At 36.9% G+C, this 15,049-nt stretch overlaps 2 protein-coding genes across 5 annotated transcripts in view; both read right to left on the minus strand.

The window, feature by feature from the left end:
* The window catches only part of BCO2 (beta-carotene oxygenase 2), a 32,903-nt gene extending 29,278 nt beyond the window's left edge, over positions 1-3,625 (minus strand). Inside the window, exon 1 of one of the 4 annotated variants that reach the window (XM_032285545.1) lies at positions 3,403-3,624. In XM_032285545.1, coding sequence (XP_032141436.1) covers positions 3,403-3,490 — 88 coding nt within the window. In that variant the 5' untranslated portion in view covers positions 3,491-3,624. Of the gene's footprint in view, positions 1-3,402 lie in introns of all 4 variants that reach the window. The other 3 variants (XM_032285544.1, XM_032285542.1, XM_032285546.1) reach the window with 3 other exon arrangements.
* A 3,139-nt stretch (positions 3,626-6,764) lies between these two features.
* TEX12 (testis expressed 12) lies at positions 6,765-12,045 on the minus strand. The gene is made up of 4 exons (XM_032285554.1): positions 10,371-12,045; positions 9,116-9,227; positions 8,972-9,023; positions 6,765-7,553 (listed from the first exon to the last, which is right to left on the minus strand). The coding sequence occupies exons 1-4, from the start codon at positions 10,431-10,433 to the stop codon at positions 7,409-7,411; spliced, it is 372 nt and encodes a 123-aa protein (XP_032141445.1). The 5' UTR covers positions 10,434-12,045; the 3' UTR covers positions 6,765-7,408.
* Between the last annotated feature and the right edge of the window lie 3,004 nt (positions 12,046-15,049).

Raw genomic sequence — 15,049 nt, forward strand, 5'->3', positions numbered from 1 at the left:
ATTTTCCAGCAGAAGGGTGTCAAAAATTAAATTATGCAGTGATATCCAGTCTGAAATTACCTAAAGTTCAAAAGGAACAAGAAGTAAAAATCATCTTTGTATAATAAGAAACGGAAATTTTTCCCTATTATTTTATCATACTGAGTGTTCACAAGGCAGTACTGCCTAACATAGAAGGTGGTCAAATAAATAATTAAGTGTTATAAAATAGAATTCTTTATTTTATCTCATAAAAGTTTAACAGTGATTCCAAAATCTAGACTAGAAAAATGTGCTAACACATTGGGACACCATTAAGAAGTGAGATTTGCTTTCTTTTAGCAAGTTACTACTATCCCATTTCTTTCAAATCTTTCAAAAATTCAGCTTGGAGCACATGAGACATTCTACTCTCCTATATGAAATATAACAATTAGTCAAACCTAATTCTTTCCTGATTTTTCAAATAAAATTCTCTTTCACCCTGAATATTTTTTCCAAAGTCCTTATTTCTAGTTTTAAGAAAATTCCAGTGGGGCACAGTGGCTCACACCTGTAATCCCAGCACTTTGGGAGGCCAAGGCGGGCAGATCATCTGAGGTCAGGAATTCAAGACCAGTCTGGCCAACATAATAAACCCCATCTCTACTAAAAATACAAAAAATTAGCTGGGCATGGTGACAGATGCCTGTCACCCATGTCATCCCAGCTACTCGGGAGGCTGAGGCAGGAGAATCACTTGAACCCAGGAGGCAGAGGTTGTAGTGAGCCAAGACCACACCATGGCACTCCAGCCTGGGCAACAAGAGCTAAACTTTGTCTCAAAAAAAAAAAAAAAAAGGCAATTCCATTAATTGGTCAAGGTCTATCTCCAGTGTTACAATACTTCCCTTAAGAGGCAGCATAGTGTAATATTTAAGGGTGTGAGCTGGGCCTCTACTTGGTTTCAGAGTGGTTGGTTTCAAATGTGCCCTCTCCCAAATAAGGAGCCTTGAGAAGGACACTCATCACTTCTCTGTGGTCTGTTTTCTCTTTTCTAAGGTGAAGATAATGATAGTTCACATTACTTCTAAGGCTGTAATAAATAAATTAGTTTACATAAAGCTTTTAGAACAGAATACTCAAAAAATGCTATTATTATTTTTACATAGCTTTTAATGATCAGTCCAATAATATCTTCATTTTATTCATTTGGCAAAGTACTTGGTACTGCTGAGGGATAAAAAGCATTAGAACCCTGAAATTAAAGAAGCTACTGCCTAGTAAACATATCACTGACACTATAAGTGTTTTATTTCAACATTGTTTCTCAGAGTCTGGCATGAGGACTACTTGCAATAGAAATACCTGGTGTTATTGCTAAAATGCCATTTCCTGGACTCCATTCTGGTCCTAATAAGTCAGAATCTCTAGAGAGAGGCAAGCAGGTATTCTTAGGCATACTAAAGTCAGGGAGCTACGGTATTAGAACAAAGCAGGGCTGGGCACAGTGGCTCACCCCTGTAGTCCCAGCACTTTGAAAGGCTGAGGTGGGAGGATCACAAGGTCAGGAGATCAAGACCATCCTGGCCAACATGGTGAAACCTCGTCTCTACCAAAAATACAAAAATTAGCTGGGCATGGTACCACGTGCCTGTAGTCCCAGCTACTTGGGAGGCTGAGGCAGGAAAATCACTTGAACCCGGGAGGCAGAGGTTGTGGTGAGCCAAGATCATGCCACTGCACTCCAGCCTGGTAACAGGGCAAGGACTCTGTCTCAAAAAAAAAAAGGAAGTACAAACAGGATGCTTTGAAAAGATAGTGAAGGAAATTCTCAGGTATTTATCTTACTCTACTTTTATTAACATTATGCATATTTATCTTATTCTCAGATTAAAATAAATTCCCAGAGGTCACATACGTAATTTACTCATCTCACTTTTTAAGTAAATTGAATAGCCTGATTGGGCATTTGTCTAAGTAGAGATACACGAATTTAAAGCATTTTACATTGAAGAAAATATTTACATGTCTATATCTTCTACACCCCACACCATGCTGTTGGTAATCTACTACATGCTCTTCAAAGTTTCCATAGAATTTGACATTAACACTTTCTTAAACTCCTTTCTATTTGTAGCTTCTGAGACATTTTCCTAGTCTAACTTTCCCGCTGCCCTATAACTATTCTCTGCATTATGCTAGTTTTCTTACTTGGTAGCTGACAATCTTGAAGTTATTTAATGCCTCTGAGGCTCAGGTTTTTCAGTGATAAAATGGAAATAAAAGGAAGTCAAAATTTCCTATTTATGTCTGTTGTCATAATCAAATATAAAGATAGTAGATGCTTTCCAAATCTCAATTCCCTTTATGGGCTCCTTGTCTCCCTTATCACTTCATGAATGTTCCTAAAGTCTTACCTTCAATCTTTACTCTTTACTCTTTACCCAGCACTCTCCCTTGGCAATCTCATCTAATCTCTTAATTTCACCAATTACTTCTTCTTGCTGGTGACTCTCAACAAGTCAAGATAGAATTTTTAATTTCCCCCCTTCCAAATCAATTTTCTTCACCTAGGATATTTCCCAGTTCCTTCAGATGAAATTCACTCACCTAACTCATCCTTCAAGATTCATTTTCCATGTCATTTGCTTTATAAACACAGCATTCCCCTTACCTACAGCAAGAACTGATTCTCCTTAGTCTGAACTCACAGCATCTGCATATTGTTCTCATATGGACCTTATTTCATCTGTCTTGAGGGATAAATGATACTACCAGTACTCCTTAAGTACAAGGTCTGGTATTTGTCTCCTTTCTCCCTCCAGTAAGTAATACATCCCCTTGCATACTGCAAGCATTAAATTATTAAATTAAGTAATTTTAAAATTTATAGTGCATATTAGTATAATTTCTAAAAGCTCTAGATCAGCCAATTTCAAGAAATAAAATCATATAACAATAGTAGCTATAATGGAACGCTATAAAACAATAAATGATTTTTAAGGCAGTCCCCCAAAATGCAAATAGAGAAACCAAACATTTACATTGGAACATGTGGCAGCGATTTTTGAATTTAGAAAAGCCTAAATATTGAATATTCTTCTTATTGCAAATCCAAAAGAATCTGAAGCCCCTGAATCCTGCCCTAAATATTGTATAACATATACAAATGTTACTGGAGGATCCTTGAAAAATAGAAAATAAATAAATAAGAAAAATAAAAATAATAATATACAAATGTGAAGGCTGTTTCCCTGACCATGAGGAAACAATCCTAACAGCCTTCCTTAACTTCCGGGGCTCTGCGGAGTTGCTAATCTGATCCACACAAGATGAAAAGCTTCAGAAGCTCACAGCAATGTTCAGGAAAGCAGCACAGAACTCCAAGTGCGGACTGGCACGAAGAGGAGGATGAGAAAGAGAAAGGGGCAAACCCCCTACCTGGGAGCCGGTGCACCATCACAGGAAGGAAATCCACTGCAGTGGTAAAAAGACTCCCGATAAAACGGAGAAAGACTCGGAGAAACATTTTCGTATTGAGCAGATCCCGTGACTTCCAAATCCTCCCACACTGGCAGTTTTGAGTACTACTAAACAACGAACACGCACCGAACTGCCTGGACTAAGTCTTCCTCACTGACGAGTCGAGGTGAGTAGGAGGCTAAGGGGCGGGGCTTATTTCCATGACAACAGTCCCAACAACCTATCTATAATAAGCAGCTGTTTGACCACCAATAGTGATCTCCCCCTCCCTAAACTTTTCTTTTTCAAATCAGTTCTCACGCTATAGTTAAGTTCGATTATCTTGATCCACAACACCAATTTTATTATGCCACTCCTCTCTTCTGGAAGATTCCAACACGGAGTAAAGTCCAAATTTAGACTGCAAGTAGACGACTCTACAATCTGGCAACAACTTAACTTTTCATTCTTCTCTGCCTTTAAATCACTTCGTCCTTCCTTTTCTTTTCTGTTCATTAATTTTACAGAACGTTTTCTGACAATCTAGCATGAGTGAAAGTATGCCCTTAAAATATATATGGCTTTATTAATTTAACATTTTTAGCACCAATGTATCAAATACTGTGCTACAAAGTAAGAATACCAAGAAACAAGATTGTTCCCTGCTCTCCAGGCGTTTAGAAGATACACTTATTCCCCTTCATGAATTATCATCTTAGCAACGTGACTAACATACCATAATGTGTTTTTTTCTGTGCCACTGAAGAAATTTTTCCCCTGCCTAGAATATCCTCTTTCCTTTTCAAAAATCCAATTAAAATCTACCTCTCTGACTCCCTTGCCAAAAGGTCTTCTAGTAACTCCCACAGCACTGCCACAGAGTTGCTTTTAACATTAACATATCATGTCTTCCTAGCAAAGTCATAAGTGTATTTCAAGAAAGAAGTAGTTAAAATTGTCAGAAGGCAGTGTCTTAATACATCTAGCACATTACAAAGATGGTTCAGTATATATTTTGATTAGTAATCAATGAAAAATAACTTATAAACTTCTGAGATTTTATTGAAATATTAAAGAGCAACATTAGAAGTGTACATTAAAGGGCAATGGTGTTCCTGCAATAGCATTTCTCCAGTTGTGAGGTAATTATTATTATTTTGAGACAGGGTCTCGCTCTGTCACCCAGGCTGGAGTACAGTGGCAAAATCTCAATTCACTGCAACCTCCGCTTCCCAGGTTCAAGGGATTCCCCTGTCTCAGCCTTCTGAGTAGCTGGGACTACAGGTGCAGGCCACCATATTCGGCCACTTTTTTTTATTTTTAGTGGAGACAGGATTTCACCATGTTGGCCAGGCTGGTGTCAAACTCCTGACCTCAAGTGATCTGCCTGCCTTAGCCCCCCACACTGCTGGGATTACAGGTATGAGCACCACGCCCGGCCAAGATAATTATTCTTGTTTATGTGGATGGTACCAAAGCCATCCAAATTTGATTTAAAAAATAAGCCTTAATTACTAGGCTTTCAGGGACGTTTATACTAGAAGGTATAAACAATTCTGAACAGTAAATACATTGTGACTTAAAATCAGTTCTCCAGGCTTAATCATATCAAACGAAATGATCAAATCAATTTTCTGAACCCGCAAAAGGAAGAACTAGATGTTGAACAATGGTGATACCATCAGGATATAATAAGTATATTATGAAACCTAGTCTGAAACAATCTGTTGGCCTTATTTTTCATATTAACTACAAATGCTTAGAAAAAGTTACTCGAACATTTCTTAATGAAGGTAGATGGAAATCCAGGTGACATGTCATATTAACTCACAAATCTTCTGGTTGTATTTAGTTTTTCTTTTGGCCAGGCGTGGTGGCTCACACCTGTAATCTCAGCACTTTGAGAGGCTGAGGTGGGTGGAGCACCTGAGGTCAGAAGTTCAAGACCAGCCTGGCCAACATGGCAAAACCCGTCTCTATTAAAAATACAAAAATTAGCCAGGCATGGTGGCAGGCACCTGTAATCCCAGCTACTGGAGAGGCTGAGGCAGAACAATCACTTGAACCTGAGAAGCAGAGGTTGTAGTGAGCTGAGATTGTGCCACTGCACTCTAGCCTGGGCAACAGAGCAAGACACCATCAAAAAAGGAAAAGAAAAAGAAAGGAAAGGAAAGGAAGAAAGAGAAAGAGAGAGGGGAAGGGAGGGAGGAAGGAGGGAAAGGGGGGGAAGGAAGGAAGTGGGGAGAGAGAGTGAGAAGAAAGAAAAGAAAAGAAAAAAAGAAAGAAAGAAAGAAGAAAGAAAGAGAAAGAAAGAGAGAAAGAAAGAAGAGAAAGAAGAATGAAGAGAAAGAAGAATGAAGAAAGAAAGAAAAAGAAAGAAAGAGAAAGAAAGAAAGAGAAAAAGAAAAAGAAAGAAAGAAGAGAGAAAGAAAAAAGAGAAACAGAAAGAATTCTTTCTTTTGTTTAGAGGCAGAGTCTCACTCTGTCACCCAGGCTAGAGTGCAGTGATGCAATCATAGCTCACTGCAACTTCAGACTCCTGACCTCAAGCCATCCTCCCACTTCAGTCTTCCAAGTAGATAGGATTAGACATGGGAGCCACTGCACCTGGCCAAAAAAAGAAAAAATTATTTCTAATAGTTACTTTGTTGACCTCCAACCTATTCTGTGCCACCGCCTCTATCAACCCAGTAATTTTTTCCACTTAACCAATTTTCTTTAGCAATTATTATTTTATTTCACTTTTGTTATCTTTTCTTATCTGAGTATTTATGTCATGTGATATTTATGCCTTAAAATAGTAATTTGATTTACTTGGTATATTCTCCAGAGTTATTGGTAAAAAGAAAAACAAAACAAAACAAAAAATAGTAATTTGATGAAATGAGATTTTATTTTAGAGTTCAGAAGGCTGTCTCCCTTCATAATAACAATTCCCTGTAGTACTATTTGCAATTTTCTGATCGCTTATATTGGAAAAATATACATGCAATAAACTGAACTGTCTATATGATTGAAAAATGGGTGCTATAGTGTTTAAATACCTGGTTAATATAGCTATCCCATATAGTAATATATGACATAGAAAGTTTTCAGTAAAATCCTGGTAGTACTTTACATCAAAGGGATAATTTTTTTTTTAGCTAGATGAGTAGTATAGCTCCTCCAGTCCAAATTGAAGTGACCTCCCAAAGTCATCCTGTTGTTTAAGCCAATCTATTTACTTCTGGATCACTAATCTTTATCCCATACCACACTGCTGTTAATGTTTCTAAATATAATTCATTAACTGCACATGTTCATGTGGTTGATGTGTAAATAAGCCAACTCATACAAGGTTCTGGTGAGTAACTCTGGTTTTTATTTTACTACTTTTACTACAAGAAAATCATTTTAAGCCAAGACTTTTTATTAGCCATACATAATAACTAATAGTGAAAATAATCAAATAGAAATAGCACACAGTTATGTCATTATACTCTAAGAAACTGGAAAAAATCACCTATAAGGTTTTAATCTTCTTTTATAATCCTGACCATAAAAAAATTCAAAATTGACTCAAAAATGAGCTGATATTTAAATAAAATATTCTAAAAGAAAAAGTATAATATTAAACATTATAAATTAATTGAATCCTTTTTTAGAAGTTTAAGAAACACTAGGAAGTTTAAGGAAAAAATAAAAGAATCCACGTAAGATTAAATAATTACATTTCTATAAAATGCACTAAATGTTTGACCCTCAAAAGAAAAATGATGTAGTTCATGTTAATGTCCAGCTTAGGACATTAACATGAACATTAATATTAACATTAAGGAATTTAAAAGTTCCTTTTTAAATCTAGAAAAGAATTTCAAGGAGTTTCCCCTTCTCTGTTCAAAATACACATTTTCTTTAACAACTAGAGAGCTTTCAAAGCATAAATGTCATTCTTTCATTGTAACAATAAGAAATTTGAATTCTCAACTTATTTCAAGTGTATATTTTATCTGTGTAATGTGTTTGCAATCACTGTAAACCTCTGTCGCAGGAACTCTCTTTTTTGTATTAGAAAGTTTTCAATAGTATTGGCTTCTTTGAAGAGTTCATCTATCTCATCAATGTAAGATGCATCTACTGCTGCTCTCTCACTAATAGGAAAAAAAGTTTTCTATTAAACTAGGTAGTTATAAACACCATCATTATGTTCTTCATTACACTATATTTGTTAATTATTTCATTTAAATGGCTTTATGTACCACGGAACTTCATTAATTTACTAATATTCTTCAGGAAAAAAATTAGTCCCACAAATATTTTTGACTACTCAAAAAGGTCTCCTGACACAGCAGAAATCTTATATGTTATAAGATTATATGTATCGCCAGGCGCGGTGGCTCACGCCTGTAATCCCAGCACTTTGGGAGGCCGAGGCGGGTGGATCACGAGGTCAAGAGATCGAGACCATCCTGGTCAACATGGTGAAACCCCGTCTCTACTAAAAATACAAAAAAAATTAGCTGGGCATGGTGGCGCATGCCTGTAATCCCAGCTCCTCAGGAGGCTGAGGCAGGAGAATTGCCTGAACCCAGGAGGCGGAGGTTGCAGTGAGCCGAGATCGCGCCATTGCACTCCAGCCTGGGTAACAAGAGCGAAACTCTGTCTCAAAAACAAAAAAAGATTATATATATCTTATATGTTATAACACTAATATTAAATTATATAATTATTTTTACAGCCACACAAACCACTATCCAAGTATAATGACTGTCCAGCAGTATAAAAAAAAATGCTTTATAAAACATGACATCAGGTTAATAAAATATTCAAATTTGGTCTTAAAATAGATATAGGTAAAATATAAACACAGTCATCCCTCAGTATCCATGGGGCATTGGTTACAAAATCTCCCACAGATATCAAAGGGACATCCCTCATAGATGTTTAAGTCCCTTATGTAAAACAGCATAGTACTGGCATATAACCTAAGAACATTCTCCCATATACTTTAAATTATTACTTATAAGACTAATACCATGTAAATGCTATTTAAATAGTTATACTATATTGTTTGGAAAATAATGACAAGAAAAGAATGTCTTTACATGTTCAGTACAGATACAACCATTATTTTTTTCCCAAATATTTTCAATGTGTGGTTGGTTGAATCTACAGACTCAGTATCCATGAATATGAAAGGCTGACTCTCTATGATGTAAGTATTTATCTTCAATATCACTCCATAATCATTAATTTCACCAAACATGTTTCTCGAAGAGGTATTTACATAAAATTTAAAATGTAATGTCATCTAATTACAGACCAAAGTATATACAGTCTAGTATTAACTTAGCAAGAGTAAAAAAAAAAAAAGGATTTTTAGTGGAAAAGTTGAGGCTATTCCCTGAAAATAACCAACCAACCTATTATAAGGGACTGAGGTAGAATTAAAAATTCCAAAGTTTTAATTACTGGAGAGGTTTGGCAGCCACAGAATTAAACTTCCCATTACAGAGTTTCCAGAAGAAAACGAACATAAAGACCTAGAGAATATACTATAGGTACTTGCCTTAAAAGCTTTGCATAGGTAGACAACATTAGATTAATTTCCTTGCTCACATCTGTTTAAAAAAAATCACGTAAGTTATAAAATATAACAAAGCTTCTGCATTATAAAACTGATGTACAGAAATATAAACATTTTATACATCACCATTTAAATCTTTCTCCAAGGCTTCATCTTTATAAAACAGTCCAGAACTTCCAGAGAAAGATGAATCTGATTTTCCAAGAGAAGGCAACTGTGGACTATCTGGCACTGGAGACTAACAGGAGAAAATAAAGAAAACGGGTACAGTCAATAAGATCTCCAGGACATATACATTTTGCTTATAAGAAAAAGCAAATAAAACATTTTTCAGAAAAAGGCAAACATGCTAGAAAGTATATGACTTAATTAGTCATTTGAGCTTTTATTATTAAGGAAATTTACAGGCCCAAGAAACACCTTGCTCAACATATTAAATTTTATTTAGGTTTTCAACTAGACTTTGCTTTTCATTTGTTTGCTTTTGTGACAAGGTCTCACTCTGTCACCCAGACCAGAGTGTAGTGACACAATTGTAGCTCACTGAAGCCTCCTGAGTTCAAGTGATCCTCCTGTCTCAGCCTTACGAGTAGCTAGGACTACAGGCATATTCCACCATGCCTGGCTAGTTTTGGTTTGGTTTGGTTTGGTTTGGTTTTCAGAGATAGGGTTTTGCAGTGTTGCCCAGGCCAATGTGAAACTCTTAGCTTCAAACGATACTCCTGCCTCAGCCTCCCAAAGCGCTAAGGTTACAGCCATGAGCCAGTGCACTCATCCTTAAATTAGACTTTAAATGTGGTTTTAAACTTCTGTTGAAAAAGAGTCTGGTAAAACAAAAAAAAAAAAAAGAAGAAGAAAGAAAAAGAGTCTGGTATCTTGAACCAATCGATGTTTTCATAGCAATGAAGCTAAACTGTAATTTAAACAGTGGCCAAATGCTTGCAAAATTTTGCAAAATAATATAATCTTCAAGGGAGCAAATCACATCCCAAATGCAACAGATCAATTGGTAGGGGCAGTAGTAAAGGACATTATACTGTGCTCTTCTTTAAAAAGACCAGTAACTATATTACCTAGGTATCTTACTTATCACAGCAAAATAATTACATAAAATCCTATGTATCATAAAGGCACAGACTCACTTCTGTCTCTAGATCTCAAGCTACCAAAAACAAATCTCCCAATAGTTTCTTGGAGGCCGGTACTTAGCGAAAAAAGCAGCTGGAATCAACAAAGCCCCTGCTATGTTGTAGGACAATCCCAGCTCTGGGAATATGAATATATTAAATTCTACTATATATAGAGCTTTCTTAAAGGGAAGAAATTTGAGAAATACGTAAAACAGAATAAAAGATTAAGGCTCCACAAGAATAGAGCTTACCTCCAATTCTCTTGGCCTCTTGCAATTTCTAGTATCAGGCTTTACAAGGTGATTTGCCATCATATTCTGGAGGCACCAGCTATAAAACTTAGAACAATGCCAGATTTAGGTACAACTCCATGCTACAGCTCTCTGGAATCCTTCCCTTTTTCCCACTCCTACTGCTGCTGTTAATTTAGACTGTCATTATCTGTCACTTTCCTAAACTCAATTTCTCCCTCCTCTAAATCATTCTATCAACTGCTCTTTGGGTATCAAAACTCTGATTCCTGCATTCCCTTAACTCAAAAACTTTCATTGTTCCATACCATGAAATTCCATGGTATGGCCTATAAGGTCCCGTATTAGCTGGTGCCAGCCTACTAGTCCAGTCATTTTCAACTACTCCTCTCTATGTACTTAGCCAAATGATCCTCTCTGGCAATTCTGCCTTGTTTCAGGACTGGCTCAGTTAAGATTCTTCTATCTTCACAAAATCTTAACGTTGAAACAGGTCTTAAAGTTCATCTAATTCAACCTCATTTTTTTAAAGTGAGAAAACAGGTACAGTGATGGTGGACCCAGTGAAACCCTAAGGCTGAGCTAGACTAGAACCGAGATCTCCTCACCCTTCGGGTCTGAGATTATTCTCACTGTCCTACCCTACTTTAAAGTAGCTTCAAATTTTACTTTTACTTTCCCATAAATTCGGAAGGCATTTTCCCTAGGAGTCTAAATGTTGAAACCTGGAAGGGTATAGTCTCTATGTCTTTGAGATTAGGGGAGCCCTGTCCATATTCGCTATCAATTGAGGTTTTTTTGCTGTTTTTGAGAAACAATGCCGACTTGGGTAACTCTGATTCGTCCTATAGAACATGCATACATAGAAAACAGAAAGAGCAACAACAAATTAGAAACATGTTTGTTAAGTAAATTCTGTATTGAACATCTCCATTCCTCCCAGTATCTTTATAATATGTAAGTTTAAGTACTGTAATAGTATTAATAGTATCTAGAAAATATTGTACATGCAGTGTTAACTTTGCCTTGGTAGTTGGAAAATACTTCAGAGAAGCCAAAAGGTGGATTTTTTTCACTCCCCCTTCCCCTTCTAATCCTCTCTTTCTCCTTCACCTTTCTCTTCTCTCCCAAAGTAACACTGTGCACCTATGTCAAATGAAAATTTACGATCAGGTAAGTCTGTTTCTGCAAAAATAAGTTAGCTTTCCTGTCATAGCTCAAGGCCTCAGCTGATCCAGGCATGGTGGACGGGCTGGTCTTTGCCGTGTGACAAACACCCGCCACTACCCCCGGCTCTGCGACCTTAGGCTTAGTGGTCTGGCTGTTACTAAGCACTGTCCCCTCGGCCTCATGCAGCTGTTTCCTTCTAGTCTTCTCCCGCTTCTCAATGCCATTCTGGCCCCTCAGGCCATCTCACCTCCATTTTTCCTCACTTCCTGCCGCCCCTCCCCACTTCCTCCCTACTAATGCTTGTGTCCTACTAGAGCCCCTCAGAAGAAGCTTCCATCCTCCTGCCCTTCCTTATGTCACACTCAGTTACATTCTCACAGGGGCCCATCCCTTCAGCCCCACCCCAAGGCCAATGTACTTCGTGGTGTGGGGACCTTCCTCCTCAGCAAACACACGGGCGTGAGGGGCGGGGTGCTGGGTTTCGTGCGTGGAGATAGCGGCCGCACTCCCATCAGCCCCTGCGCGAGTCACGTGACAGTCGCCCCCCCCCCACCCGCGCCCAGCCCCGCCCCGCCCCACCCTGCCCGCAGCCTCCCAGAGCCTGGCCCTGCAGAAGGGCAGCTTTTTTCTGGGTTTCTCCTGCCCATTCCCCTCGACTTGGAATAGTCGTGAAACAAAAAATCTCTCCCTGTCACCCTATGTGTGTTTGAGTCAGGATAAAACCTGAAACTGGCAAAGAAAGAACAAGGAAGCCTTGCCAAAGCAAGGCCAGGGTGTGTCTCAGCAGCTTGGAATTTCAGGAAAGGAACACAAAATAGCACATCCACGGCCTCTTTTAGAACAAAATTTACTTGGTTTGCTTGCAGGAAGGGTTTAAAACCGCGTTTGCAAATGGTTTGTTTGCAGGAAGGTTTTAATCACGTGTTCCCCTGGTCTACAAGCCAGGCTTTTGGATGCAGAGCCTCAGTTCCTGACCGTCTTCATCTTTGGTGCAACCAAACTTTCAGAACCACACCTCCCTAAAAAATTATTTCCCAGATCTGTCAATAAGTCAATTTAATTGGCAGCAGCTATCAAAAAGTATTCTGTGATACATGTGGCTCACATACTTGTAGCTTTGCCTTATCAAATGTGACAACATTTAATTGGAGACTTTGACCTGCAATTTCAAAGACAAACATTCCAAGTTTATGCCCAGTTAGTTGATGTGGAAGAAAAAAAACAAAGCAAATTAACTGATAACACAAAGGTCAATAACACCCATCCATAAGCTCCAGGTACAAAATCTTACATCTTAGAGAACTGTATTTAACACTTACATGTATCACTAATTTTTTTTTCCTTTTGTTTATTAAATGTTAGTTATCAAGACTTGCAAGTAGTGGGTATGTATATATGTATTTGCTATTTGTGAAGAAGCCAATTGTTTTAAATAAGTTCCTAGAAAATAAGCACTCAATGTGTTTAATTTGAGTTGCTAATATTGTGAAATATAAGCCACGTGCTAAATACTAGACTAGATAACTATGGAGAAGTAAGGAGTCTCAAAATTGTCCAAACACAATAGCAATCTGTGTTGAATTTTTACCCTCTGTGGTAAAATGAAGGGAAAAGTAATGAAAGTTTAGTTTTCTTTGATTTTTATCTTTATCGTTTCAGGCTCTTGAGCAGTATAAAGTTTTCATCAAGTCAAATACATCCACTTTAAAGGACTGTCCTTTATTCTGATACCATGTCCTTCCTAATTTGGGGGGCACAGGTAAGATAAGTTTTATGAAATAAAAAGTTTTAAAACTTTACATTTTTAAGTGTCCTTTCTTGGTAAAATATAGAGTTGTCCACTATGTTTATCTCTTCCTCCTTATTATCATGATTGCTCTTATTATTTTTAATGGTTCATTAAATCCAAAGGTCTGGAAAATACTCATATAATTCAGCTCACAGCCTTCACATTGTATGATATCCAAATAGGTGGTTATCCATCTGATTCTTAAAATATTTCCAGGAAAAATGATTCCACCTAATGCATAAATGCTTTCGTCAGGTTAAGAGAACGCTATGGACATTTTATTTTTAAAATCTCACATCAATTGTATAAGTGAAATGGGTAAGAATAAGTGAGAGAATATAGATCTTGTTATCTAGAGCTTTAAAATCTTCAAAGTGCTGTCATCATTATCTCATTTAATCTTTAAAAACAATTCTATGAAGTACAAAGGACACTGAGACATACGGATTGCTCTGTATCAGAGAAAAAAATGTTTGTCCCAAAACTTCAAAATGTGTAAATTGTACATTCTGCATTTTAACAGCTGGAGAAAATTCATTGGCAATGGAATATTTAAAATTAGAGCTTGTTTAGTGCTCGCTTCTGATCACTACTTGATCCCATTTCATGCTTTCATGTTAATTGGCCCAATTGGACTCTATAGTTGGAAGATGAAAACTTACTATTTCAACTTTAGTCATCTATGTATTCTTATCATATACTTCTTAAATGTACTATTTTTTTTCTTCTGATTGTCACCACACGAGTCACTTCCAACCACCCTGCCACAGACCTCCTTTGTAATCACTGCTGAAGGACATGATGTTTTTATGACTTCCCAAAATGAAAACCCTATCTTGTTTTTAAAACAAACAAAAAGTGGTGTTTATGTAAGCATTTTGTTCCCTGACTCTAGGAAGCACTCTGTTTGTATACCATCTCTGTACTAGCAAAAAATGAAAACAAATCCCACCTTGCTAATTCCCTTCCTAGCAAAGTAATACAGTTTAGCACATGTTCAAAAAAAAAATAGCTAAGAAATTCTGTTTCCACTAATTATTTTCAAGACTGTGATATTTACGCTCTTCTCTTTAAAAGTTGCATTTTATAAGACTATTTTTTAACAAATGAGCATAAGCCCTAAAAATACGTATCCTTAAATTGCATTTCAAATATTTTAAGTCAGTCTTTGCTATCATTCCAGGAATGGAAAGTTTTAACACTGGAAACTGTTAAGTAAACATTTGCCCTTGTAACTGAATTTTGGTATCTCTCTCCCCAAGCTTACTTTCTGTTGCAGGAAATTTTAAAATTGTTAAATAAAATTCTAATGATGGTATGCATGTGGCTTGCATCTGATATAGCAGATAAAGAAGTTTCATAAAAATGGACTCCTGTTCCACTAAAAAGTAAATATTAATGACCTGTATCAACTACCCTTTGACACCGTTTTGAGCTTGGGAGGGAGGGGAAGTCCTGAATGAGGTTATAAAGTAAAAGAAAATATTTTACAAAATGTTTCTTTCTTAAAAAGTTAATTTTAGAAATATTTTAAGTGTTGTAACATTGTAGGAATTACCCCAATAGGACTGATTATTCTGCATTGTAAGGTAAGAAAAAGCTTTGTGATGAAATGTGACCAGGAAGTCTGAAAATGAAGAGAGATAGATGAGAAAAGAAGATGCTTCTGATGGACTAAGGAGGTGCTTTCATAAAGTGTTTGTGTGTACTTCAGAAAAAG

This window comes from Sapajus apella, unplaced genomic scaffold (genome assembly GCF_009761245.1).
Source record: "Sapajus apella isolate SASKATOON/1434 unplaced genomic scaffold, GSC_monkey_1.0 scaffold16, whole genome shotgun sequence".
Classification (NCBI taxonomy): Eukaryota; Metazoa; Chordata; class Mammalia; order Primates; family Cebidae; genus Sapajus; species Sapajus apella.